General features: G+C 34.8%; 1 protein-coding gene across 2 annotated transcripts in view; it reads right to left on the bottom strand.

The window, feature by feature from the left end:
* USP47 (ubiquitin specific peptidase 47) overlaps positions 1 to 23,774 on the bottom strand; it is a 103,950-nt gene that overhangs the window by 10,847 nt on the left and 69,329 nt on the right. For both annotated transcript variants that reach the window (XM_045825180.1, XM_045825181.1), the window contains 12 exons: positions 19,258 to 19,353; positions 19,028 to 19,180; positions 15,985 to 16,152; positions 13,516 to 13,647; positions 12,998 to 13,074; positions 12,390 to 12,445; positions 9,941 to 10,053; positions 9,118 to 9,222; positions 6,549 to 6,756; positions 3,486 to 3,601; positions 3,043 to 3,162; positions 504 to 1,278 (listed from right to left, as the gene is read on the bottom strand). In XM_045825180.1, the coding sequence (XP_045681136.1) occupies positions 504 to 1,278; positions 3,043 to 3,162; positions 3,486 to 3,601; positions 6,549 to 6,756; positions 9,118 to 9,222; positions 9,941 to 10,053; positions 12,390 to 12,445; positions 12,998 to 13,074; positions 13,516 to 13,647; positions 15,985 to 16,152; positions 19,028 to 19,180; positions 19,258 to 19,353 (2,119 nt within the window). The remainder of the gene's footprint in view (positions 1 to 503; positions 1,279 to 3,042; positions 3,163 to 3,485; positions 3,602 to 6,548; positions 6,757 to 9,117; positions 9,223 to 9,940; positions 10,054 to 12,389; positions 12,446 to 12,997; positions 13,075 to 13,515; positions 13,648 to 15,984; positions 16,153 to 19,027; positions 19,181 to 19,257; positions 19,354 to 23,774) is intronic.

Raw genomic sequence — 23,774 nt, 5'->3', positions numbered from 1 at the left:
GCCATAACCCCCAGCAACCACACATTGATGTCTCTCTCTTTCTCTCTCTCTCTCTATCTACCTCCCTTCCCTCTCTAAAAAAATAAATAAATAAAATCTTTAAAAAAAAAAAAAGAAAGAAAAGAAAACATGAGTCTGATCCCAGTAGTGTGACCTACTCCCTTTGTGACCTCAGGCAAATTATGTAACCTATTTGAGCCAGTATGTAAGCCTGCGCTCAATCCACTGAGCCACATCAGCCAGGGCAAAACACTTTTTTGAAAAAATAACTTATCTCACTAGAATTGTGACATCATTACTGTCACAGGTCTAAGAATACTGTTCACTATAACTGCATCAAAAATTAAAGGTAAGGCAATAGAAAACAGTCTTAGAATCCAGGAAGGTAATGGTGGTCTTAGAACAAAGTACCTAATTCTTAGCTGATTCTTTTAACTAAAATTTAAATAAGCTGAGAATAAATTGATGCTGTTTCAAGGAGTTTTTTCTTTTTAAGTACATACATTTATGTCCTTCCCCAGAACCTTCATCTGCAGCATACGGTTCTGCTTTGAAATACATGTACTGTATTTCTCCCCTACTCTTGCCACTCTCATCATATTCACTATCAGTTCCAGAGTCTTCTTCTGCTGTATCCCATGTCTCTTTTTTTCCTTCATTTGCTTTAGTTCTTCTACTACTCGTGATGCTATGAGAGTCAAGTCCATTAGCCAAAGGGATCTGAGCGTTATCTGCATTGCACAAAGTGTCACTGCTATGACTGGAGCTAAGAATATCACTGTCCACTGAACTTGTACTCCTGTCATTATTCACATCTGAGTCTGATCGTTCTTCAGACTGAAAATTTTCAGGATCAGAAGTCTGAATATGCTGTTCAAGTTCTCTATTTTCCACTGATGCTGAAGAGTCTCTCTCATTGAGAGGTGATTCAATATTTTCAAAGTCACTTGTCTCAGTACTTTTGCTGCTGTCCCCATTATCTCCATCTTGCTGTTGCTGTAGTGACAAGCTTTTGAGTTTCTCAGTGCTTTCTTCCAGAATAGCTTCCACAGACTTTAGGCTCCCCACAGGTTTAACTCTTTCACAATCATCATCCACATTACCAGAATCACCCCCAGCTTTCTGGTATGCTGTCCTTTTGGAGTACGATCCTGGGGATTGTTCAGGTAACAAAACAAATAATCTGATTGTATTTGCATGTCGATCCAGGAGTTTCCACAAATGAGAGTCTGTAAAGGCCATCTGGTAATCCAAAGTCTCAGAACTTTCAACAAACACCTAAATAGTAAGGCAGAGGGTTATATTGCATCATTAATTTTAGTGACATTCTCATCATCATAAGGATAATATCACATCAATACCAGAGAGTGCGTAAGTTATAAATTTTTGGAGAAGGACAATGTTTCTAAAGGACACATGCATTGTTTTTGGAAACCATACAAAATACTTTTTATTTTCATACGTCTTTATAGTTAGTCATAAAACAGTGCTAAGGCAGTGGAACAAACACAAGCAGATATCTTATTTACTGGGTTGCCCATTTTCAGAAAATTTCTGTATATACATCCTGCTTTTCAGGAAATCAAAGCTTAACATGACTACAGACATCTTGGGGATGCAACACCAAAATCCAGATTATGGAAAAAAATCTAATGGACAAATGATTTGATTCTATAGCAAATGAAACATGAAGAAGAATCTTTAGATTAAAATAAACTTTAGAGAGATATTATGACCTTTATTTGGATCCTGATTTGAACAGACAAATCCTATTAGGAAAATAAAAATTTATAAAATAATCAGCGAATTTGAACACTGACTAACAGTTACTGGTTGGTATTAATGCATTTCTCTTAATTTTTTAGGTGTGATAATGCAATTATAGTTATACTTTTAAAAAAATTTCTCATCTTTTAGAGAGATATATATTCAGATTCCTTATAGATGAAATAATATGATGCTGGGGATGTTTTTCAAGTAATCCAGGGAAGTAGGTGGTTAAATACAGATGAAACAGGAGTTTTTAATTATAGAAGCTGGGTGATAAGTACACAGGGGTTCATTACACTATTTTCTCTATTTCTGTATATGCTTGAAAATTTCCAAAATAAAGTTTAAAAAAATGAAATGCATATATACAAATTTGGCAATTATAAATACCATTCTGAGTTTTTCATAAAATATAACTATTATTCAATAAATGTTACACATCAGGACTAACAGCTAACCATTTAAAAACAAATCTCTCCCACTCCTTATCCTAAACCAGTATCATGTGGATTAGAGATTTTAATGTTACACACACATACAACACACAAAAGTACTAGAGGAAAATAGAGATAAATGAAAATTACACATTGGATTTATAATAAACAATACTAAAAATGGTTAAATGAGATAAGAGACAAAGATGAGTAAGACTGGAAAAGACAATAAATGAAAGATGACAAACAAGGCAACTTCTGAGTGAAACTCATCCAGACTAAACCATAGATGTTAGGAACAAACACATAGAAAAAAGGATAAATAATGAAAGACATAATTATATCAAGAGAGGAAACAAAAACATCAATATGAATGTTCTCTTTTCTAACAGATAAAAGAGTACATAAAGAAAATAATGTTGGGTAAAGCCACTATGATAATTTTCTCCATACTAGGCATGCCTCTCACTTTCACCATGCAGTACTACATTATGGGAAAAGCTCAAAAATGAATAAAATGCAGAGAACATAACCATAGTGGGTAAAAACTGTCATGAAGGCTTCACCGAAGAGGCAGGAGTAATCTGGGGCTTGGAAAAAAAAATGTAGAGAGATGGCAAGGAACACTGCAGGTGGGAGTAGCTTGTGAACAAGGCAGAGAGGAGAACCAGGAAGACTGATTCAGAGGACAGAAAGAAGCCTGATCTAACCTGACTACAAAGAAAGGTAATTATTGGGAGAAGCTAAAAGGTGGATAGCTCTAGAGGCTGGATTTATAATGTTAAACTTAATTTCATTTGTTATTACCAGAAAATAGTAATGAAAGAATAAGAGATACCTTGTTACTCCTAAAAAATCCTTCAGCTTTCAGGGTCTTACTGGGCACAGTGAGAAGACGCAAATCATTGTAGCAGCGTTCCAGCACTATTCTCATTGTTTCAGCAGGTAAATGAATAGCCTGTAATTAAAGTAATTTAATTGAAACAAGTAATTTAAAAAGCCTCCATGAAATAACTGAACATATATTTCCAGGCCTGTTTACAATGATCCAGCCAAACACATCACTGTTTTATACATGTCTCCCACTTTCTTACTTCAACACTTTGGCTGATCTGTTTCTTCTCCTAGAGTGTTCTTCTCGACTACCTACAGTTGCCTTGAGCTATAAATACTGACTTCTAAAAGTAAATACTGATTCTGATATCTTACTCATAACTATCACACAGCGCTTTGTACAGAGCAGGCACTCAAAAATATTCATTGACCAATTTTAAAACTTACCTTTGAAATGAGCTGTTTGAACTCTGTAACGGTTTGATTTAAGTAAGCACGAACAGTGACAGGAGCAGCTACAGATTCTGCCTTTAGATCGACAATGTGAACTTTCACCATCACTTCTGTCACATTTGAAAACAGTGAAAATGTAATTGGAGGTTAATTTTAAAGATGTACTGCACATAAGTAATGCATTCTTAATGTTTCTATAGATGGCAAAAATAACATTTTTTACTAGTTATTAAAATGGTAGATGTATGTAACACATGCTTTAACACATGTTGTAACTTGCATAATTTGTCACATTACAAACATATATAAAGATATGAAAATGAGCCTAATAAAAAAGTTCTAGATCACTTTAAAAAGATGACAAAAGTCAAAATGTAATTTTTAAAAATACATGGTTTGAGACTTTTGGTTAAGATGGTGGCATAGGTAAACTGGCTAGCCTCTTCACACAAACATCAAAATTACAACTAAAATACAGAACAACCATCACTCAGAACTGTCAGAAATTGAGCTAAATGGAAGTCTGACAATTACAGAATTCAAGAAATCACATGCATCCAGACTGGTAGGAGGGGCAGAGACATAGGAATAGGCTGGTCCCAAATCCATATGTGGTCGGTAAAAGTTCAGGAAGGACATCTTGGAAGCAAGGAGTCCCAGCTCCACACCAGGTCCCCCAGCTCAAGGTCCCAGTGCTAGGAAGATAAGTCCCCATAACTTCTGGCTGCAAAAGCCAGCAGGGATTGAGTCAGTGGAAGAAATTTCTAGAGTCCCAAGCAGCTCCTCTTAAAGAAATCACATACAAACTTAATCAGACTCACTCCCTCTGAACTGCAGCACCAGGGTAGCAACTTGAAAAGTACCAGTGGTGTACAGGAAGAAAGCGAAGTGTCTGGCATCAAAATGAAAGCTGGGGCAGCTTTCTTCCAGACTGGGAGACATTCAGTAATATCCCTTTTCTGAACACTCCTGCACAGAGCCACAAAGCCAGCTGGCCAATGCCATATTTGAGACTGCATCAACCTGGCTAACACTGTTTGCCCTGCCCTGGAGATCCCGAGGCTCTGTCCCACCAAAGGCAAGCGGCTTTTCCATAGGAATGGCTGGTCTTGCTTCATGCTTCACAACTTCCTAAATCCTCTCAAACAAGCAACAACCAGCCTCAGGGAGCCCGGAGCCCCCCCCCCCCTCACCCCCATACTACTTGCTAAGGAGCCCCAGGCCCAGCCCTAGTAGCAACCAGCCTAGATTCACAGCTTGACTTCACCTGGGAATCTCCAAGCCCAGCATGAGTAGCAGCCATCTCAGACTGCTTTAAAACTCAGGCAGGGTGGCACTGGGCAAAACACATGTGGGGGCTGAACTTAGCCTCCAATACCCTGGAAATCCCAGAGCCTGTGCACCCAGAAGACAGCTACAGACCACACTGGAGCACCACCACCCTGCTCCTGAACAGAAACTTTGCAGAGATTGGTGGTCAGTGTTCATAGCCAGTCTTTGCAGCTGACTGGCCTGGGTAAATTCCCCCATTGACCTGCCAACAGCAATCAAGCAACTACAAGAAGAGGGTGTACCTAGCCCACATGAAGAACACACCTCGAGTACCCAGCCTGGGTGACAGGGCAGGCTGTGCCACTGGACCCTATAGGACACTTACTACATTAGGCCACACTACTAAGACATGGAGTCAAAGCAGCTCTGTCTAACACATAGAAACAAACACAGGGCAGCTGCCAAAATGAGAAAAAGAAACATGGCCCAAATGAAAGAATAGATCAAAACTCTGGAAAAAAAAAACAAAACTAAACAAAATGGAGATAAGCAACTTATCAGATACAGAGCTCAAAATACTGGTTATAAGGATGCTCCAGGAACTTAGTGAGGACTTCAAAGCATAAAAAGATACAGTCAGAAACAAAGGATGCACTAATTAAAATAAAGGACAGTTTACAGGGAAACAGTAGAGTGGATGGAGCCAAGGATCAAATCAGTGATTTGGAACACAAGGAAGCAAAAAACAACCAAACAGACCAACAAGAAGGAAAAGGAATCCAAAAAAACAAGGATAGTGTAAGCAACCTCTGGAGCATCAAGGTGATGCAAGCAATCCAACCTTCTCATCATTGGGGTGCCAGAACAAGAAGAAAAAGAGCAAGAAATTAGAAATCTATTTGAAAAAATAATGAAAGAAAAATTCCCTAATTTGGTCAGGAACACAAACATGCAAACCAGAAAGCACAGAGTCCCAAACAAGAGGGATGCTAAGAGGCCCACACCAAGATATCATAATTAAAATGCTAAAGGTTAAAGATAAGGTGAGAATCTCAAAGCAGCAAAAGCCTTAAAAGCAGTTAGTTACCTACAGGGGAGTTCCCATAGGGCTGTCAGCTGATTTCTCAAAAGAAACTTTGCAGGCAAGAATGGATTGGCAAGAAATATTCAAGGTCATGAAAAGCAGAGACATACAGCCAAGATTGCTCTACCCAGAAAAAGTATCATTTCAAATCAAAAGATAAAGAGCTACCCAGACAAGAAAAAACTAAAGAAGTTCATCATGATCAAACCATTATTATATGAAATGTTAAAGGGATTTAAGAATAGAATCAAAACTATAAACCATAAAATGGCACAAATACATATCTATCAACAACTGAATCTAAAAAACAAACTAGGCAAACAAGAAGAACAGAGAGAGAATAATGGATATGGAGAGCATTTTGATGGTTGCCAGATGGGAAGGGATGTGGGAGAATGGGTGAAGAGGTCAGGGGATTGAAAAGTACAAATAGGTAGTTACAGAATATGTGTTTTGTGGTGCAGGGTCTTCTTATAAATGGGGACGGGAGGGGAAGGATTACTCAATACTGAAGAAAAATCCCACTGAACACTGTTTTTTAAATTTTGCATATAACTCTTTGAAAGTAATCTAGAATTTAATTCCAAGCTTGATATTATCAAAACTATTTTAAGAACATATAAAAATTAAATGCATTTCTAAAACAAAAACTTTATAAAAATGTTAAGTGCACTACTATGCAAAACACTAACATTCCTTACCCCCAGGTTTATAGGACTGAAAAACTTGGTCGGGTTTCCTAGTCTCCAACAGCAGATCAAACATGTACGTTGACTTGACTCCACCTAGTAGAAGTCCCATTGGTGTATCTTCTTCTCCTTCATATGATCGTTCAAGATAATCATGAAACTCATCATATTTAACAAGGCGACAACAATCCATGGGTATTACCTCTTCCAAATCCATCATCTAAAAGAAAATGGCCCCCAAGGACAAATACAGAATGTTTTATCCTGATGTGTAACTGCACTCACATTTAGAGTTCTCTTTTATAGCATCTCTTAGTAGGCCCTAACAAACACACCCGTGTTTACAATTTGCATTGAAACTCAAAGACATGAAAGTTAAAGACATAACTTAAATGCTACTTTTAAATAACCACATTTCATTATCCATCATACAACCTATGCACTAAGATATTTTAAAGACAACTGTATTTTAAAACGTTAATATTCTAAACTTTAGATGGACTCAAAATCAATGTATTGTAAGTTACTTCTCTATAATTACTAAGCTGGAATCAAGGGGAAAACTATCAACTAGAATAAACATCTTTTGTTTTCTTAATCCAATTTGGAGAAGAATTGATAACTCATGTACCTAGTAACCATCTTTAAGTACAGGAGGACAGCACACGTCAGAAAGCTACCATAAAATCTATAGCTTCCCTGCCTTCCAAGTGCTGCCCCATTTCTCGTTGGACTATCCCCTTCAATATTAGCCTACAGAATACGTACAGCTCAGGGCACAGAAATTCGTATCATAAAATTTTCCTCTATCCCATGTCACTAGCAGATAGCATGCCTGGATGCAACATCTCTTAAGTTGGAAAGAACCTCCTGGAGAAGCACAGACACCTCATGACTTCAAAGAAAAACGTGTGTGTCCCCACTCACCTCTACTCAACCTCACTCTCATCCCCAAAGATCAGCTCTATTTTTGGCACATAAGGTTGATTATTTCTCTGTTCTGTTTGTTTGATTCTTTATATTCACAAACTTTTACTTCCTACTTTTAAGACAGTATTTTTTTCTTCATGCCTTAAAAACTGATGGAATACAAACTACCCTACTGCTATCACTCATTGACCTTGCTGTGTAAAATTGTTTAGTAAAGCCATATTCTCCATTTTAGTCTAATTTGGTTTCACTATGATCTTGAAATGATGTCTGTATGTTTAAAGGATTTTTACTTTAATAGGGTCAATCCAGAGCCATCCATCCACCCATTTTATTGTTTGTTCACTGACTTACTCACATTACCATATAATTCTGACTCTCCTATATGCCTGGCAAAAGTACTGAAAATGAAATCATGAGCAAAACCAGAACACTCTTCACCCTTGTAAGTGCTTTCAGTTTAGTGAGGAATGATGACATTAAGTCACATAATATAAATTTTCAATACTGACTTCTATGAAGGGCCAGGCACCTAATAAAAAGTGGGTCTCAAACTTCAATGTGCTTGAAAATCACCTGAGGTAATTGTTTAAAATGCATATTTCCAAGCACCAACACAGAAATTCAGAGTTATTTGCAGGAATTAGTTGTTGTTGTTTTTTTTAAATAGGAATGCAATTCTGGTGCAAGTTGTATGAATCACATTTTGAGAAACAATGTCAGCTATCATGTGTACTATTTCTATTTCTCACATTGGTTCTAATACAATTGTAAGTAACAGTCTGGTATATAATTTTTTCTCTAGGTAATGACTGCTTAATTTCAGTCAAATGATATTAATGTTTATAGAAAAGGACATAAAATTTTAATTTGCCAAGTATCACAGACAATATTTAGAATAATCTGGTTAAAGAATACTTCCCTTTCTATTTGCCTTTCAAAACCCACTAATGACTTTGCATTGTTCTTAAAAATGCAAACTTCTATCATTGAAAAGTCCGTAATTTCATTTTATGCTTGTCTATTCTCATTCAACACAATCAAAACCTAATGTCCCTTTTTTTTCCCTTTCTTGATCATGCTACGCACTCCCTCACCTCAGTCTTGATACACACTGCTACCTCTAGTTAAAATATTCTTCCCTGAATTTTTGCATAGTTGTCTCCTTCTCATGGTGAAAGTTTCAGAATAAATAATCTCAATATACTACTGATTTACTTTATAGCATCTAAACAACAAAATATTTGCAAATTTTGTGTTTAATATGTTTTATCTGTCTTTTGCCCCAATGGATTATAAACTCTGTGAGGGCAGTGAGCATGCCTGCTCACTCTGGTATCTCTAACACCTTATGTTGTCCTGTGCACTTAGTGCCTCCGACGTCTCATATGGTAGGCACTCAATACGTATCTACTAGATGCATGTAAAGAATAAGTAAATATTTTTGAGAAATTTCTCAAAACCAACTTAGTATGTTTTAAAAAAGAGGTATAACCTACATTTTTAAAAAGATACATGACTTAAATGAGCTATCAACATTATTGCAAGTGCTTATATTATTACTGACTATAATAAAAAAACTTTGGAAAACATGTTAGTACCATTATCTAAGATATCAATAATTAAATGCTAACAGTGCAATTAAACATACCTTGTAAGCCATTTCTACTGCTTCCTTTAATGTCTTATCCTTATGAACCTCCAATTTATTTTCCATCATTACTTGTTTCACAGGATGCAAACAGAACAATTTTATCTAGAAATTGTAAAATATCATCATCAACTCAGCAGGTCATTAAGTCGAAGCTTAATTCTTTTACAGACAGAATTTTTTTCCTAATAGTCAAAATACTGTATGTTTTAAAAACATAATTGGAACCATTCTCTCTGGTGTCTTTTTCTTACTTATAATTGATAGTGATTATATTTCATGTTATTAAAAAATTTAAGAGCATCATTTTTAACATGTGTATCTTTCTTTTTGAGCATTTATCATAATTTATATAATTATTCCCCTACTAATATAATTTAGGTTGTTTCCAATTTTTCCTGAGTTTGGAAAATACTGTGATGAATGTCTCTGTGGTCAAAATTTTATAGCATCTATAATTATCTCACTAGGTAATATTTCCTTAAGAGAATTATATATAAAATAATATGAATTTGCGTAAGGCTCTTGATAAATTCTACTCAATAGCTATGCAGAAAAGTTTTAATTTAGTCTTTTTGTAGCAGAGTATGACAATGTTCATCTTACTGTAACTGCACCAGCACTGAGCATTACCACACATTAGTGTTCTTTAATGCATACTCTGAAACCCTGTCTTACCTCAGCAGTGTGGTTGGCTACAATGGTTAGTGGTCATGACTGTGTAACCACCTACAGAGCCAACCCCATCAGTGAGCTGTGAGAACTGCAGTTAAGCAGACTTCAATAGCACTTTTTAATTAAAAGTTAAATTATGAAATCTAACCTTGCATGTGTTGCGCTCGATTTCTCGTTGCCTCTTTTCTTGTTCTTCCAGTTCTCTCTCTCTCTGCACCAATTTTTTAATATGTTCTGGATATTCATCTACTTCTAGAAATTCTATTAATAATAAAAACAGGGTAAAACTGTTACTGAAATTGAGCTTCCTGTATTTTATTTTGTTCTACTATGTTCCCATTGTACATAATTCTACTATAGTTCTCATTAAAATATATCTCAAAGCCCTGGCTGGCGTAGCTCAGTGGATTGAGCGCGGGCTGTGAACCAAAGTGTCGCAGGTTCGATCCCCAGTCAGGGTACATGCCTGGGTTGCAGGCCATGGCCCCCAGCAACCACACATTGTTGTCTCTCTCTCTCTCTCTCTCTCTCTCTCTCTCTCTCTCTCCCTCCCTTCCATCTCTAAAAATAAATAAAATCTTAAAAAAAAATATATCTCAATTATGTAAATCTCTTGATTTGAAACGTGAGCTTCTTCCAGACAAGGGTAAAAAGGTAGTTAATAATAATACATGATTAGGTCTCATATTTTTAAAAGACATATATTTACCCATAATAGCTCCTGGCTCCAGGACAACTCTACGTAGATTACTATTTTTAGAATAAAAACATTTCTCTGAAACTTGGAAATAAAACAATTTCTGACTTCAAATTGCATTACCACCATAAAATTATGTGACCATGGACCAGTTTTACTTCTCCAGACTATGGTTTCTTCATCTTATTACCAGCACCTACCCCACCAGTTATTACCCAGGGTATAATAAAATGTAATAAATGCTGTTGCTATTGCTACTACTACAAATGCTACTTATTTATTATTCCCTAATATAATTATCCTGTCTTTGTTCTCAAAGCAGTCTTTAAGCTGCCTTCTAATAAAAGAATTTCATATGGAACTCAAAGTACTAAAAGTGACATTATGAGATTTTGTTACCATTTAATAAAGCCAATGATTATTATTAAGTGAGAACTTAATATAAATTTAAAATACATTTAAAAATCATGCCTCTGTGAAAGGTAAAAATCTACTTTTCTTAGAAGCGCACTCTAATTCTAAAAATATTCCATGTCATACATAGAGCGCCCTCTGGTGCTTCAGCACAAACCTACAGCCAGGACAGCGAATAAAAAGAAAGCTGAGTTTTTGTTCTACTGGAAATAATCTGGAATGCTGGGTGCTAAAGAGGACACGTGAACTATAATCCTGGCTCTGCCTCTGGGTAGCTATGACAGTGGATGAGTTACTTTTTGGGTTATATCAAATGGCTACTCCTACTCTAAAATCTTTGTTCTAAAATGACTTATTATAATTGCCTTTCTCTTCATTAATTCTATAGTAAATTATTGATAAACCACTATATGACAGACCCTGAACTATACTTTTGGTGAAAAGATGAGTAAGTCCTAAGTCTTGCACCAAGTGAATTCACAATCTGATGGAGTTTACAAAAATGTAAATAAAACACACTGCTTGAAATAGATTTACTCATAGCATGGTAGTTTCTAAATAAAGAACATGTTAAAATCAGTGACAGTGAAAATATTATTTTAATTATGAGAAGAATATAAGTAAACACCATCTGTGTTTATAACTATGTACATGCACAAACGCACACCTCTATTTGCAATACTGCTTTAGTCAGAGTTAGCAAGTTAGCTTTAGTCAGGAACTGCAATTTTTAAAATAATTACAAAAAAAAAGACAATCTCACATGCTTTGTATACAAGATTATTTGGGGGGAATTCTTAATAAAATTAAGACATAGTAAAGGAGGCATACTAGACTTGTAAAACCTTACTTGCTTTTTAAGCAAACAGCAAAGGTATTTATAACTCTAGCTCCTAAGAACTTTTAAGTGCTAACTGGGAATTTTATTCCATCTGTGGTCCCCATTTCAAAACATTTAGATTCTAAATACCCAAAAAGAGTATAACAGAGAAAAACAGTAATAGCTAAATTTGAGTTTTTACTATGTACCAGACATGATGCTAAATGCTTAAAATGTTACCTCATTTAATTTTTTAAAACAACGCTATAAAACACTAAGTATTCCTACTTCACAGACATGTAAAGTTAAGACTTAGAGAAGTTAAATAACTGGGTCTGGGACATGCACCTGGTGAGTTCTGACTGCTACACAGGCCTGGAGGTTATCATCACTAAACTACACACAGTACAATCTTACTGCAAATAAGGATCTGGTTTATTCAATGTAGAGTAAGTTCTGTCTCTTAATGTATTAGAAAATAGCTCATTTTATCCCAAGGATTTTTACCAGTTGGTATTCTCTTAACAGTTTTTATAATTAATTCTTCCATGCATAAAAAAACTTAATTATCCTATCAGTCAAAAGTGGTTACCTGGGTTGGCAAAACTTGCAAAAGAAATTAGTTTATACTACAGATTAAAATCAAATTACTATATGTTAACATACTTGCATTTCTTGCTGGATCCTTCAGTCTATATATCAGCATATATGCATTCGTGGAGCTGGTGGAAGTACAAATATGATTAATGGGGACAAAAAGTAGATTGGGAAGATTCCATTACCTAGCATCAAATATTTATTTAAAATATTTTTTGTTTTAAACAATTAGAAAATCATGAAACTGTTCTCAAAGAGGTTCACATTTAAAACATTCTAAGAAAAAAATCTACTTTGCTTTTACTGATACATTTATGAGAAGATTCCATACCACCTCTTGGTAACAGTATAGTTTTCAAAACAACCTGTGTCCTAGAATGATTACTATAGTTAAGTAAGGACTCAACAAATTTTTTCTGGAAAGGATCAGATAGTAAAAGTATGATCTGGGCTGCAATTACCTAACTCTGCTGTTGTAGTGCAATAAGATCAGCATACATTTAAACAAATGAGTATGCTGGTGTTTCAATAAAACTTTATTTCCCAAAACTAGAAGTAGGCTCGACTTGACCTATGGGTTACAGTTTGCCAACCTCTAGGTTAAACCTTTTTAATGGTAAAAAATGCTGAGAACCTAGCATTAATTTATAAACACTGGAAATTATGAAGTTATTTACCTTGCAAAAGCACTGGAGTAATACCCTCTGCTTCCTGAAGATCCACCATGTGTTTTCTTAATGTCTTCTTGTGTTATCTGAAAAGTTGGTACATTATTTACTTTTTGGTAAAATCTGTAACACCGTTACCTTTATGGCTATATGTAGCCCAATTTTTAACCTCAGTTAAATGGACCATACAGATACCAATTCACAAAATTTAACCATAATCAGTGGCTGCTAGTGGCCAATCAGTTCTAAGGCTTCTAAATGGCCATATGAAGGCTCAGGACAAGAAGAAAATTGGGAGTCTATCTCTGGAAACACTCAGCGAGCCCCAAACAAAACAAAACCAAGAAATAACATCAATAAACAAAGCAGGAAATTTACTAAAAGTAAGAACAAAAAGTCTGATTTGGTATGTGTTTTAAAATGCTTCACTGGTCATATTCAGTCTCCCATTTCAATAAACCCTGATATTGACAGAAACATCCCGATCTTGTCTTTTAGAATAATAATCTTTAAAATCCCCTCCTTACCCTGCTGACATGTTGATCATTGAAGCTGTACCACTGATCGTCACTGAATGACTTTATACAAGCATAATAATGACCACCAGCAGCGCTCCCCGAATGAACCATAACAGAGAAGAGCTCATAGATCAAGGAATTCTAAGGGAAAAAAATAAAGGTAGCTCAAGAAGAGGAAAAACACAAAATCCTTTATTTGTATATTTCCTAGTCTTTATTAATACATAGTAAAGTAACATGTTAGTTATCCTATATATTTATTGTAGATTAACCCTCCTCAAAGATAATTAAAATGGCAAGTCACCACGTAAATGTATATACTGCAAGTTTCACAAGTTTTATTCACTGTATCCCTTCACATTTTAATTATGCTACATCCTCTGGAACTATGCACATCTGAAAAATAATTTACTTATTGATGTAAAAAAAGAAAGTAATAGTCTAAAATTTGAGAAGCATGTGTCAAATATAAGGCTAATCTAATATGAATGGTCAAGATCAATAAATCCCAAATAACTGTTTTTGATTCAAATAAAATTATACTTCATTTACAAAGGAGATGAGGGATAGAATAATTTGCAGCATCTAATGTATTTATGTAATATCTGTGATACAGTGATTTACTGATGTGACATTTCAGGTATGCAAAGCTGGGTCAACATTAGAAAAGCAATCTATGCAAGCAATTTTCAACCTTTTCATCTCATGGCACACATAAACTAATTACTAAAATTCTGTGGCACACCAAAAAATATGTTTTTTGTCAATCTGACAAAAAAAGGTATAATTTTGATCCATTCACACCAGACGGCTATTGTTTAAGCCGTTGTCATTTTTTATTTGACAATCTCAGGGAAAAGAAATCAGTGCCCCTGGCTAAATAATCAGGTATTGCACGTTTTAAAAATTCTTGTGGCACTTCAGTGCACCATGGCACACTAGCTGAAACTCACTGATCTATGGAATGCAGACTGAAGAAGGAAAATTACATGATCATATCAACTGACCCAGAAACAGTATTTCACAAAATCCAGTACTCATTTGTGATAAAAACTATCTACAAATTGAGAATAAGGAAACTTTCTCAACTTGATAAAGAACATCCATAAGACACCTATAACAAACATCATAATCAAAGATGAGAGACTGAACACACTGCTCGTGAGCCTCGGAACAGTGCTAGAATATCCTCTCTCACTATATTACTCAACGTTGTAAGGGAAGACGTACCTACTTTAATAAGCCAATGGAAAAAAACTGTAATTGTCTATGCAGAAAACCAGGCACAGGGTTGGATTTTGCTCTTAAGTCAGTGTGCCAACCCCTTCCTTGAATGTAACGTTCCTTATACTAAGTTATAATGTATCCCCACATTATTCATTTCATAGCAATTCACACTCATCTATCCGCCCTGAAAGAAATAGGTAATTTTGGTCTTGGGCTAAAAATAGATTTATGTACTTGAAAACCCCATTCTCAAATATTGCCAAAAAAACCTGTATATGTAATATGACTCTAAGATTGAGCTAGTGATCAGTTTTCATGCTAGTGACTCACATCCACACTGTGTTCAAGATATCTGCTCTGTAATTCTCACTTCATTAAAGCAGATTATATGAATGTGGAAGAAATGGTTTGATAAAATGTTAAAAATCATTGACACAGTGACAAAAAAATGTTCTATCTTGGAGATTATCCAGCTTTGTAGTTTTAAAATTATAATTCATGGAACTATAACATTTTTAAGTGCCTTAGGGCTGTCATGGGGCTGGGGGCCGGGGGAGGAGGAAGTGGACTGAGGGCTTTGTCTTTCCCCTGCCTTGAAAAGATCAGTTCTGAGTGAGACCCAAGATGGCGGAGGAGTAGGTGGAAACTACACTAACCTCCTCCCAGGACCAATCTGGAATTACAATTAATTGTAGAGAAATCATCCTGAATAACCAACTGAACACTAGCTGGAGAGAAGCTTTATAATCACGGACAGGGGGAAGGAACCACCTCACCACAGTGTGGCGGGACATAAACAAACAAACAAAAAATTAAAAAATCAGTTCTATTATTAACTATTTCATAAAGGATTCCACAGGCAGAATTTTAAAAATCAAAAGATCTAATGTTTTATTTTGCTGTATGAGAAAACTCTAAGATACGAGATATCTGAGTTGTAGAGGCTTGCTGCAACTTTAGGGGCCAAAGTCCTGATTACTAGGGCCCTTTCCACACCATCACCCACCTTGCCTACATAATCGCAGTTCAGCCTCCCAAAAATTAATGCTCCCACCTGTAAGTAGTTTCTCCTAAGTTTAATTATAATCGCATAAATGCATAAAAAAGAATGTCTTAAAAAGTCTTAATTTTCAAAAATTAAACTCCTTTTAAAAAGAACTTTATCAGTCACACAGCTACATAATTGTATACACTAGCCCAGAGATACATTATTCTCTCTTTCAACTAAACACCACACACTGTAACGGCTACCTTTTCAAGACCAGGTTTTGAAATCTTTTCAGTTCCACTGTTGCTCTCAAGGCAGATGCCTTCATCAACACCATCATCATTGGAGAAATCATTGCTCATCTGATCGCTGTGACAACTGCCTTCGTTTTCTGCTCCACTGTCGGTGCAACTTTCAGTCTGAGGGGATTTCTTAATAAAACATAAATATTTCACAATTACAAACTAAACACAGGAAAAATATATACTCAAGTAAACTCTTTATCTATATGCTGCTTTTCACATAATTTAAGATGTTATTGTTAATAAAATATGTTAAGTGAATTTAGTTTTTCTCTAAAAGACTCTAAAAAAATAAAACAAGAGTGTATTTTAAAAACATTTATATTAATTCCTTAAAATTCTAATACACCAAATCAGTGATTCAGAATTCTATTAAACCATACTTACGTTTATAGTTGCAAAGTAACAATAAAAAGTATTTCTTTCACCAAAATGAAAAAAAGCAGAGAACCAAAGCTCCAAAATGAGCTGCTTTTGTTCCCAAATCCCCAAAGATCATATTTTATCATTATGCTAGGTATTATATCAAGGTATTATATTATTCAGTTTATTGGTATTATATTCAGTTTATCATTATGCTAGGTATTACAGACAATTAGAAAAACAAGATGTATCTATCCTCAATAATTTTATACTCTAGTATGTAGGAGGTGGAAATATAACAGTAAATCATACTTTTTCATGCTTTTATGGTTTTTAAATTCCTGCCATACATATTTAAATGGAAGAAATCTACTTCTAAGACTTCTTTCCTCCTTTTTGTTTAATGTTTTATATATATCTAAAATGTTTTTATTTAAATAATTTAAGAATTCTCATCTAAGGCATGGCATAGAAGTTCTTGAATTAACCAACTAATATAAAAGAAGCATCAATTTTTTTGCCAAGAACTTTGCTGTAGGGACTGCATCTGACATGGTCTTCATCCCTTTAGTTGGTTCAAGGAAAAATGGAGGTAAAAAGCAACTTTAGAACTCCACACTAAGTCCAAAGAGATCATTCCCAAAACTCCTTTAACTAAGCCAGAGCACCTTCTCTTTTCCTCTCCCAAGAAATGAATTTAGAACTTCCTAAAAGTTCCTGTCAAACTTTATATCTAGGTTTTCATCCCTTGAAAAAGATTTCCCTTTACAAGAAATATTGGCTTGGTTAAAAAGTCCACTGAGTTTTTTTTCTGTAAAATAAGACACATTTTTCATTTTCACCAATAACTCTATTGATTTGGATATTTTGAGTATGTTGGCTATTTCCCATGTTGGAGAACATTGACTGTTCTCAATCAATGTCTCAATTTGATCACTATCAACTTCAACTGGTAGACCCAACTGTGGAGCATCGTCCAGTGAGAAATCTCCAGTACGAAACTTGGCAGACCACTTTTGAGACGTTGGATCAGTCACAGCATCTTCTTCATACACTGCACAAATCTTTTTTGTTTCAGTTGCGTTTTTACCTTTGTTGTAATAATAAAGCATCGTACAGTGAAAATGTTGCTTATTTTCCTTCATCTTCAATATTAAAATGGCTAAACAAAAATTTGCTAACTTTAAGTTTTTTTAAATGCATGCTGATATGACAGCTGTCAATACAATCTATCAAAATTGTTTTGAATGAGGTTAAAAATAGCTAAGTGCTTCTAGAGACATCTTACAGAAAAAAACAAGCAAACTTTTTGGCCAACCCAAAATATTAGGAACATACAGAAGACTGAAGTAATAATGATCTCTGAGAAGGAATCATACAATGATTACGTCACCTTTGAAAGTTTGGTATACTTTGGGTGGATTTCCTAGCTTAAAGCACAATCATCTGGGATGTCATTTTAAACTAAACCTTTCAAAGTATTACCTGGTCATAGGTATCCTTCAATGAACACCTACTTGATCTAAAGCACTCTCTTCTCATAAAAGCCATAAAAAGCCAATTATTATCCTTACTTTACAGACAAGAAAAGGAGGCTCAGAAAGGTTGCTCTTTATACCATATTGTCTCTTAGCATTCAGCAGCACTAAATAAAATTTGATGAATGTTTAAAATTATTTTCTGAGCTTCGGGGAAAAAGCATTTTTATACTATAGTAATAAGTTCCAATCAGGAAAAAATGTTTCATGACAGTTTGCGAATTCTAAAGATTTATCACTCTAACAACTGTGTTAAGTAATTGTAAATATTTCCCATAATGAAATATTAAGAGTTTCCAAAAGGATATAGTGGAACATTATGAACCTTTTACTGGATAAAGAGAGAGAAATCAATCAGAGAATTCGAGCAGGTCAGTGAGTGGAAAAAACTGATGAGCATTACACCCGTGTAGTACAAAGTAACATTCTCAAACTATTTAAATAAGGTTTTAATTTAAAGAAACTAATTACAAAAAGAAAACAGACAAAATACCTTTCTTTCTTAGCGTTCTAATCTAGCCAATATGAGAAGGCAAACCTTAAGGGAGAATAACCCAGAAACCTTAATCCTTGAAAAAGACACTGAGACAAATATAAGGAATTACGGCTATTCTACCCAGTTTGCTTGTCCATTCACTCATATATATTTGTTCTCTGCTTTTTAATGTACAAGCGCAGCCTCCCTCTAGATTGGTTTATTTCAATATTGACAAAGCATGAAACATAAGATTACATCTCAAACTAAAGAAATATTCCCAGAGTTTTTAGGACTTCTTTATCTTTTCAAAAAACATCATAAGTGACTTTGATCAAGCAAGACTATTTGAAATACAATTTATGATGGACAGAGAAAGCTTATATGGAGTCAGTTGTTTTTACAGAACTTGGCACTAGAAAATAAGAAAAGCTAAGCTTCCAGCAAGAAAATAGTCTAGTGGGTAGAGGTAGAAGAGGGTATGGGGGGATAAATGGTAAGGGAAAAAAATAAAGTAAATAAATAGTCCAAACATCAGTGTTAAGCTACTCCACATAGTTCTTTTAAACATGACTAAACAAATGGACTAACAAAAAATCTTATAACAAAAAATATAATAAATATTTACCTCATCTTCAACATCAATAAATGTACTCATATCTAGCTCTTCAGGAAATGTCATCCGATCATTCAGTTTAATCCTGTGCATGGTTGTATAATCAAAATCAAACCTTTTCAATTGTAAGGTCAGCAGATAAGGGAAATGCAAAAACCGAAGACCCTAAAAAAAAGAGGGGGACCTATTAAATACTGACTATTACCTCAGTAATTTAGTATTAATTTCTACATGGCATCTACCTTTCTTGCATCACACTTCTTCTTACAACGTTCACAAAAATATTGATTTGGGCCATCAAGGATCTCTGGCTGAATAAATGCATGCAATGCTTCTTCCTAATTAGAAAAAAAATTATTTCATAATTATTTAATAATGTTATAATATTAATGACAAAGTCCTTAATATGAAAACAATGCAATTATCAAAATACTTATAAACAATGGCTAAAAATTAGCAACTCAAAATGCAAAAAGAAAAAATAGAATCAACAAAATATTATAAAAACTGAGCAAAAATATAATTATTCCATTCTGTATGAGCCCTGCCTTTCCTGCTATTATTGTACATCATAGTCATTTCTACCTAATTTTTGTTAATTTTACATTATGGTGTTTGCCTAAATAACCTAATAAAAATCCTTAGTCTTTAGGTTAAAAAGTAATCCCATGCTTCTTAGAAAAGCAGTTACACATACCATTTCAATCTTCTTGTAAAAGGAGATATTTTTAAACTGTACAGTAAATAACACAGAACTCTAAAGAATTTACACTATCCATATACTTAAAAATCTAATAATCATCCTTAATCACTATATTTAGAATCAATCAGTAATCCACCACTGCACTAGTATAAAGGTTGAAAGACACTGCACTCTTCTCACTGCATGTCAGATACTGCTGCATTTGAAAATGCATAATGAGAATTCCTGGACTATTCATCTGTGTACCATGTTGTTCTCTTTTCTCCATATAGCCTTAAGACAGAAGCAAGAAACTTAGTATGAACACTGCTAAAGAATCGGTGGACATAAAATTAATTTTTAATCAGTAATTTTTCACAATAAAAATGAATTATAGTTAATACAATATATAAGGCTGCATAATGTCAAACTGCATTTGATGTTCTCCCTTCACATGGTCTAAGCAGAAATACTGGCAATACATATTTATTACATATAAGGAAACATGGAATCATTAAGACAAAGTATTTTCAAGTATTTCAGTTGTTCCTCAAAACACAGATAAAGGGAACTTGATCTGGCAAAACGGACTTAGTTGTAAAAGAGCTGGCAAAGTTTTTAGAACTACTACCCACATATTGTTTGATATAACTCATTCTGAAATAAGATCAAAGATATGAAAAGATATTAAAAAGGTTTCTAGCATCATCCATCTCTTATTTGTTCTCAAAACACAAGGAAGACCAAGGCGGGGGGATCAACTGGCTGGGGGAGTTTCCACATGACCAAGCATTTTACTGGAAGTCATAGGAAAGAACACATTTAGAAAATATTTTTTTCTCTCTAAAGCATATTTTAAGCATAAAAAGGCAAGTGCTGTAAAAACAACAGAGTAAAAGAAGCTTTCATAGAAATCACACATACATATAGCTTAACACAGAACACCATCAAATTCATAATTTTTCAAATAGAGATAATTTGAATTGGTAAAACACTCAATATCTAAAACAATGAGGGAAGGAGTAAAGAGGGGGGCAGGAAGGACAAGAGGGATACTGAAAAATTATCTAACTCGAATTCCACCTTACTAAACTAAGGTGTGTGTGTGTATTGGTCTCTGGCTTATAGTTTATACCCAGATCTTTTCTTTTTCCTTTTTTTAAACTCAGAGAAATTTAAAGAACAGAAAATTCCCTTTAACCATTTACTCGGACTCACCAAGCTTTAACAGTTTGCCACCTTTGCTTTATCATTATCCCACCTACATACACATTATGTATTTTTCCCAACCATTTGAGAGTAGGTTCACACATCATGCTTTCCCCTTAAAATTTCAATGTAACATTTTAAGAACAAGAATATTCTTACACAGTAGAGTTACCAAGCTCAGAAAAATTTAAAGTGCTTTTTTCCATCCATATTCCAATTCTGTCAATTATCCTAATAATGTCGTTAATAGTATTTCTCCCCTTTCAGTACAGAATGGAATCCAGAATCACAGACTGCATTTGGCTGGCTGCCTCTTCAACCAAAGCCTTTCTTTCATGACATTAACTTTTTCTTTTTTGCAGAGGCCAGATATTATAATCTTTTTAAAAAAAATCCTCACCTGAGGACATTTTTTCATTGCTTTTAGAAAGACAGGAAGGAAGAGAAACATCAATGAGAGAGAGAAGCATCAACTGGTTGCCTTCCTTATGTGACTGGACCAGGGATTAAATCCACAGGGAAGGCTTGTGCCCTGACCAGGAATGGAACTGGCAACCTTTTGGTTACAGGACACTCCAACCAACTGAGCCACACCAGCCAGGGCAAGACCAGGTATTTGATAAACTGTTCCACAATCTGGGTTTCTCTGATGTTCCTCATGATCAGATTCAGATCATGCGTGCCTTTCTAGACTACTTTATGTCTTTTTAAGGGCTTCACTGTTACAGACCATTATGTCCCTATCCTCCTTACTAGTGATATTATTAACTTTAATCATGCAGAGTCTTGTTCAGTTTGTCCACTATATGAGGGGTACTCCCCTCAAAAAATCCCAGAATTATCTTCTGGAGGACAGGCCCCTTGTAGTACAGGCTTCTTCTGCTAGGTGAGTGTTCTAGGAACCCACCTGTATCAGTTGCACCAGCTGGTGGTGTTGTGAGAGGCTGCATTTGGTCTCAGTGAAATTTTTTTGAAAACTCTTTTAACACATTTGCCCATTCCACGATATGGGTGATTTATAAGCTCACCTGCCCACACCATGCTGAGTGTTCAGCAGTTTTTGACCAAAAACGACATGACCCCATGCCCCACCCTCCCTATTCACCCAATTTCACCCAGAGCACTTTCCCCAATGAAAAAAAATCCTCGAAGAAAACCGTTTTGCCACGTGGAAGGGGTGAAACAAAAACAGCAGAAGCACTAAGAGGCATTAAGACTGACAAGTTCAAAAACTGCTTTGAGCAGTGGAAAAACTGTTCTTGATAGGTATATTGATCAAATGGAGACTGCTTGGAAAGTGACTAAAGTTTAAACATGTAAGAATAAATATACAATTTTTAATAAATAAATTCTGGGGGTTTTCTTAGTCCCCCCCTTATATAGTTATTTTTTCTACTTGTGGCTAATAAGAAATCTGGAAGACCCTTAGAAACCACACAAAAATCCTCAGCCTTAAACTTTCCACTCTAGATTTAGCATCCACTAATGGATTCTTGTGTAAACCAAATTTTAATGTAATGTTTGCTTTTAGAAGCCAACTTGAATTTTTTTTCTTCTAATAGGCAATTTAAGCCCATTCATAGTTGATATGACTGATATTTTGTTTTACCTCAGTCACTATTTTATGCTACAATTACTGTATTGAATAGTATTTGCTATGTTCCTTTCTCTGTGTGGAATGTCTTCTTACTGTTTTTTATATTTTTTTGGCATTTAGGAAGGTTAGTAATTTTGTTGTAATCCATTTATACTTTTTTAATTGTCCTTAATCCTCTTATCTTTTCCCTTTTCTTACTTAGGCTTGTAGTGTCTAGACTGCCAGTTCTAGATGGTACTGTGTTTCCCACCTACTGAACAGCCTTTGATCTTGTTCTGCAATATTTTCCCTTTCTCATCCTTTTTTGAGAATGATATTCCTTGTACTTTGTTGAAAATAGAACATTTCATATTATTGTTCTACCCATGTCCCCATTCTTTCAAAATTTACTCATTTCTACAATATTAAATTAGTCCTTAATTCTACAACTCAATAAATCAAATGCTGACAGTCCTTTTCCTTAAGTTTCCCCAGTGACTCCTTGGTTGGATGGAGTTCATTCTCCAATAAACTCCAAAGATGGGCTCATGATTATAACATTCAAAGAGTTCCTCAATGTTCAAAACTGGTTTTCTATCACCACCATTATTGAAGGAATGCCGACTGGATATTGAATCCTTGGCCTGCACTTTCTTCATTTGAGTTTCTTGAAATTGTGATTCTGTTGCCATGATTTGAAATGTTGATGTTCAGAAGTATGATGTCAGTCAAATTTATCCTTAAAGTTTAATGGTTTACTAAAATATGTCCCAGAGTTGGTTATTCCAGGCCAATTTGTCCAGATAAATGGTGGGTCCTTCAAAAGGTAGGTTTAAATTTCTCTTATTCTCATAAAGTTTTCCTGCAATATAGTTTATAAGTTTTGTTTCACCTTCTTTTTATTCTCCAGACTCCTTATGTTGGACACCTCCTTTACTAGCCCTTCCCTTACAATCATTTTCTCTGAGATCCCTTTATTTAAAATCTCATTTTCATTTATGTCCCTTAGATTTTTATTCCATTCTATTATCTTTCAAGTACTTTATAATTTACTTATTTCTAGCATAGTTTTGTCTTTTTCTTTCTTTCCTGACTTTGACCACTATTCATTGCATTTCTTGTTTATTTATTATATTTTTTAATCCTCACCCAAGGACATGTTTCTTTATGGATTTTTAGAGAGGGTAGGAGAGAGAGAGACAGACAGAGAGGGAGAGAGAGAGAATGAATGAAGGGCTGCCTCCTGTACATGCCCCAACTGGGGATCGAATACACAACCTAGGTATGAGCAA

This window comes from Phyllostomus hastatus, unplaced genomic scaffold, assembly GCF_019186645.2.
Source record: "Phyllostomus hastatus isolate PE091 unplaced genomic scaffold, TTU_PhHast_1.1 phas_scaffold_585, whole genome shotgun sequence".
Taxonomy (NCBI): Eukaryota; Metazoa; Chordata; class Mammalia; order Chiroptera; family Phyllostomidae; genus Phyllostomus; species Phyllostomus hastatus.
This window is presented reverse-complemented; position numbering and strand designations above follow the sequence as displayed.